Genomic DNA, 5,313 nt, shown 5'->3' with positions numbered 1-5,313 from the left:
GCATCCCAAAGGGATAATCCCAGAGGGATCATCCCATTCCCAACATCCCGGAACTGCCTCTTCCCGCATCCCAGAGTCTTTTTTTTTTTTGCGATGTTTCGCCTGGGAAACTTCACGAGCCCCAAAATTCCCTATTTTTGCCGTTATTATTGAACTCCTCGGTCCGCAGTCGCCTCTCTCTCGTGCTCCCGCACATTCCCGCTTTTCCCGTGGTGCCGGAGTGTTCCAGCCCCGCATCCCRGGTTCGCGTCCTTCCCATCCACCGCCGTGCCCGCGGGCCGGAGGGGAGAATTCCCTGGAGCCCTTCCAGAGGACGCGGGGTTGTTTTCCACGCCAGGATCCCGCCGTTCCCCCGTTTAATGTTTCACCTTCCCTTTAACCCCTTCGTGCCGGGCTCCATCGCGATCCTTCCCCGCATTCCCGAGGGACGGACGCCAAGGACGGGGGCTGGGCAGCTCTCCCCCCGCTCCTGCACTCTCCAAGATTAATTTTGGGAGCATTTGGGAGATTAAAAACGCCCGGGGACATCCCGTGCTCGTCCTGCCAGGAAGGACAGCGGGGCTGGGARCAGGGAATGACTCTGGGATGAGGAAGAACGAGCGAGAAAGGGCAAATCCAAACCGATCCTCATTCCCCACGGGTTCAGTTCGTTCTCTGCTCCAAAATCCTGGAGGTTTGGTTTGTTCCCAAATCCTGAGGGTTTGGTTTGTTCCCAAATCCCGAGGGTTTTGTTCATTCCCAGATCCCAAGGGTTTGGTTCATTCCCAAATCCTGAAGTTTTGGTTCAGTCTCAAATCCTGAGGATTTGATTCATTCCCAAATCCCAGGGGTTTGTTTCATCCCCAGATCCCAAGGGTTTGGTTCATTCCCAGATCCCAAGGGTTTGGTTCATTCCCTGCTCCCAATTCCAAGAGTTTGGTAATTCCCAAATCCTGAAGGTTTGGTTCGTTCTCTGCTCCCAAACCCGAGGGTGCTTTGCGTGGCACCTCCCTCGGGATCCTAACTCCCTTGGCAATTCGATCTCCCTGCGATCCCACCTTCCTGGGGATCCTAACTTTCTTGGGGCCGGTCTTCACTGGGGATCCCGACCTCCCTTGGGATCTGATTTCCCTGGGATCCGATCTCCCTTGGGGATCCCACCTTCCTTGAGATCCTACATCTCTTGGGATCCCACCTTCCTTGGGATTTGACCTCCCTAGGATCTGACCTTCCCTGGGGATCTGACCTTCCTGGGGACCCGACCTCCTTTGGGGACCTGAACTCTCTTGGGACTTGATCTTCCCGGGGATCCAATCTCCCATGGGGACCAGGCATTCCCTTGAGATCCCACCTCCCCATGGATCTGACCTCCCTTGGGAATCCCACCTCCCTGGGGACCCCAACCTCCCCTGAGATGCCACATCCTTTGGGATCCCAACTTCCTTGGGATTTGACCTCCCTAGGATCTGACCTTCCTGGGGACCGAACCTCCCTTAGGAATCAATCTTCCCACGGATCCAATCTCCCTTGGGGACCTGACATTCCCTTGAGATCCCACATCCCTTGGGATTCCACCTCCCTTGGGAACCCCACCTCCCTGGGGACCTGACCTCCCCTGAGATGCCACATCCCCTGGCAATTCCACCTTCCTTAGGATTTGAACTCCCTGGGATCCGATCTCCCTGGGGACCCCACCTCCCTTGGGATGCCACATCCTTTGGAATCCCACCTCCCTGGGATCTGACCTTCCTGGGGACCCAACCTCCCTTAGGACTCAATCTTCCCACGGATCCAATCTCCCTCGGGGACCTGATATTCCCTTAGGATCCCACATCCCTTGGGATTCCACCTCCCTGGGATTCRACCTTCCTTGGTGATCCCGACCTCTCTTGGCCAATCCCACCTGCCTGGGGTCCCATCTCCTTTGGGGACCTGACATTCCCTTGAGAATCCCACATTCCCTTGAGATCCCACCTCCCTTGGGACTCGACATCCCTGGAATCCGATGTCCTTTAGGATCCCACCTCCCTACCCAGCTCCTCCGCCCCAAAAGGCTCCACCCGTGTCCGGGTCGATATTCACCACCCGGAGCCTAAATCAGGTCCTTAATCAGGTCCTTAATTAAGTCCYAACCCCTCCCCGGACAGCTGGAGCCCGCGCAGATCCGGGATCCGCCGCCATCTAAACAAACACGCCCCTGTTTGAACACCCCTGAGCAAACGAGCCCGCCCGGCCCCTCCCGGCTCTTCCCGCTGCCATTCTTGGCCGTGTCCCAAGGTTTGATCTCTTCCTCCAGCCCGGGGAGGGCGAAGATGCGGAGTCCACGGAGGGTTTGGGTTGAGCAGCCCCGCCCTCACGGCTCGGAGATGCGGGGGCTCCTTCTCCGACCAGGAGCTCTTTCTCCACCCGGGGGTTCCTTCCTCGGGCCGGGAGCTCCTCCGGCCGAGTGTTCCTTCTCCATCTGGGGGTTCCTTCTCCATCCAGAGATTCCTTCTCCGGTTGGGGGCTCCTTCTCCGTCCGGGAGCGTTTTCTCTGGCTGGGAGCCCCTCCTCTACCTGCCCGCAGGCTTCTTCACCATCTGGGACTCCTTCCCCGGCCGACCGATGGTTTCTTCTCCACCTGGCCGGGGGTTCCTTCTCCAGCCAGMGTTTCCTTCTCCATCCGGAGGCTCCTTCCTCTGGCTGGGGGCTCTTTCTCCATCTGCGGGCTGCTTCTCTGGCCGGGGACTCCTCCTCCACCCGGCCGGGGGCTGCTTCTCCCCCTGGCTGGTGTTTCCTCCTCCATCTTGGGGCTCCTTCTCGGGGCAGCACCGCTCCTTGAGGACCCCTCAGAGCCGCGGCGGCTCCGCCCGCCCSTCCGGCAGCACCAGCACCGCGGGCAGGAGGCTCCCGTGCGGCGCCGGGAAGGGCCGCAGCTCCCGGCTCCCGAAGCGCGGCGAGACGGGGTCGGCCAGGAAGCGCAGGTGGAACCCGCGGCCCAGGCAGTGGACGAGGCCGCCCAGGGCGGCGCAGCGGAGCCCGGCCGGGTCGGGCAGGGGGCGGCTGGCGCAGCGGTACCACAGCCGGGCGCTGGCGCTGCAGCGCGACACGGTGACATCGGCGGCCCCGGCGGCGCCGCGCCGCAGCTGGAAGCGGTACAGGAAGCCGTGAGCGCTCACCAGCTCGGCAGTCCCGTCCTCGTCGCCGAGGGCCGGCCCGGTGGCCCAGCTGTCCCCGCGGGCGTCGTAGCGCAGCAGCAGCGAGCGCAGGGTGCCCCCGGTCACGTAGATGTCCCCGGCGCACGCGGCGGCCGCGTGGGCCACGGCGAAGGTGTCCCCGGGCAGYGGMGMYGCCGGGGTCCAGAGRTCCCGCCGGGGGTCGTAGCGCTCCACCGTGGCCAAGCACTCGCCGCCGATGGCGTAGAGGTGGCCGTCCAGGGCCACCAGCCGGCAGCGCGGCCGCGCCTGGCGCAGGGGACAGATGTCGCTCCAGGTATCGGCCATGGGGTCGTAGCAGAGCACGCGGCGGGAGGGGCTGGGCTGTCCGGCCGCGCCCTCCCAGCCGGCCGCCACGAACAGGTAATTGAACATGCTGCACATGGCGCAGCCCCGCCACGCCACCTCGGCCGGGATGTGGCTCAGGTGGCACCAGCGGTCCCCGTCCTCGTCGTAGTAGCAGAGGCGGCCGCGGTGGTGGCCGGGCTCGGCCGGGGGAACGTCGGCCACCACCAGGCGGGGCCKCCCGCGCGTCCTGCGCCGCAGGAGCAGCTCCCGCTCGCCGGCGTTGAGGCGGCCGTAGATGTCCGGGGAGCGCAGCACCTGCAGGTAGTGGTCACTCATCACCTGCAGGGCCGCGTCCTGCTGGGCCCGCAGCTGCCGCGCCTTGGCCGAGCGCAGGACCTCGTAGCAGTTCCCCAGGTGCACCTCGGCCCGTGGCGACGGGTCAGGATCCGGAGCTGGAGCAGGTGGTGACACTCGGGACGGGTCAGGATCCGGAGCTGGGGCGGGTGGTGACACTCGGGATGGATCAGGATCGGAAACCGAGGTGAGTGGTGGCACTCGGAATGGGTCAGGATCGGGAACCGAGGTGGATGGTGGCACTCGGGGTGGGTCAGGACCCATAGCTGGCGCGGCTGGTGGCACTTGGGACGGGTCAGAACCTGCAGGTGGTGGCACTCGGGACGGGTCAGGATCAGGAACCGAGGTGGGTGGTGGCACTCGGGATGGGTCAGGACCCGCAGCCGGGACCCCAGCGCCCTCCGTGGGCAGCGGGATCTGCGGGCTCCCGGCGATCCCGGGAGAAGGCGGCTCGGGAGGGCTGTCCCAGCCCCTCGCGGGCGGCGGAGCTGCCCTGGAGGTGTCGGGATCGGGAATTTCCAAAGCTGGATTCTGCGTTCCGGAGCTCCGCGGCTCTCCCTGGCCCCGCTCTGCGCCGCTCCGGGACGTTCCCGCAGGGATGAAGGGCAGGGCTGTCCGYTTGGACACCGCCTCGGACACGGACTGCACGAAGTAGTCGTAGACTTTGCCGCGGAGGCCGGGCCCGCGCGGGCTGTCACTGTCCCTGTCGCTGTCCCTGTCCCTGTCGCGGCGCTCCCGGATGAAGTTCTCCTCCACCTGGATCTTGGCCACCGAGGAGAAGGAGTAGGCGGAGTCCGAGCCCGCCCCGCTGGCCCGCAGCAGCAGCCCCAGGCTGGAGGTGACGCTGAGGGTCTGCACTGTCCCCCTGCKGCCCTCGGCCTCCCCGCTCCCGCCTCGGCCGGCCGGCTCCGTGTCCGTGCTCTGGGCGCACCCGTCCCCCGCCGTCCGGGCAGCGAGAATCCCCGCGGAACTCCCGGAGCTCGGGCCAGGCGCGTCCTTCTCCTCGGGGCAGCTCCGGGATCCGGCCGCGGCCCCGGGGGCGTGACAGCCCGGCAAAATTCCCAGCTCGTTTCCCGGCAAAATTCCCGGCTCACTTCCCAGCTCGCTTCCTGGTTTGCTTCCCGGATCAATTCCCAGCTGGATTCCTGGCTTGCTTCCTGRCTTAATTCCCAGTTTACTTCCCAGCTTGTTTCGCAGCTCAGTTCCCGGCTCGCTTCCCGACCCATTCCCCACCTCGGTTCCCAATTTGCTCCCTGGATTATTTCCCGATTTGATTCCCAGCCTGCTTCCTGATTTACTTCCCGATTTGTCCCCCGGCCCCATTCCCACTTCGCTTCCCGGCTGATTTCCCAGCTCGCTCCCCATCTTTCTCCCGGGATCGCCCCCCAGCTCGATTCCCGCTTTCCTTTCTGGTTTAACTCCCAACTTCCACCCGAGTTTCCTTCCCGGCTCATTTCCCACCTCGCTCTCCCTCCCGGCCGGACCCAGCGGGGCTTTC

At 64.5% G+C, this 5,313-nt stretch overlaps 1 protein-coding gene across 1 annotated transcript in view; it reads right to left on the bottom strand.

Annotated features, from left to right (window-relative positions):
- Positions 1-2,159: 2,159 nt before the first annotated feature.
- The window catches only part of KLHDC7A (kelch domain containing 7A), a 4,623-nt gene continuing 1,469 nt past the window's right edge, over positions 2,160-5,313 (bottom strand). The window contains exons 2-4 of the mRNA XM_057386611.1: positions 4,870-5,308; positions 4,158-4,827; positions 2,160-3,881 (exon numbers count right to left, since the gene is read on the bottom strand). Coding sequence (XP_057242594.1) covers positions 2,808-3,881; positions 4,158-4,827; positions 4,870-5,308 — 2,183 coding nt within the window. The 3' untranslated portion in view covers positions 2,160-2,807. The remainder of the gene's footprint in view (positions 3,882-4,157; positions 4,828-4,869; positions 5,309-5,313) is intronic.

Source organism: Malurus melanocephalus, unplaced genomic scaffold (genome assembly GCF_030028575.1).
Source record: "Malurus melanocephalus ecotype Western Australia unplaced genomic scaffold, MMel_1.1 scaffold_1006, whole genome shotgun sequence".
NCBI classification, from domain to species: Eukaryota; Metazoa; Chordata; class Aves; order Passeriformes; family Maluridae; genus Malurus; species Malurus melanocephalus.
The sequence above is the reverse complement of the archived record's forward strand: the minus strand, read 5'-3'. Positions and strand labels throughout refer to the sequence as shown.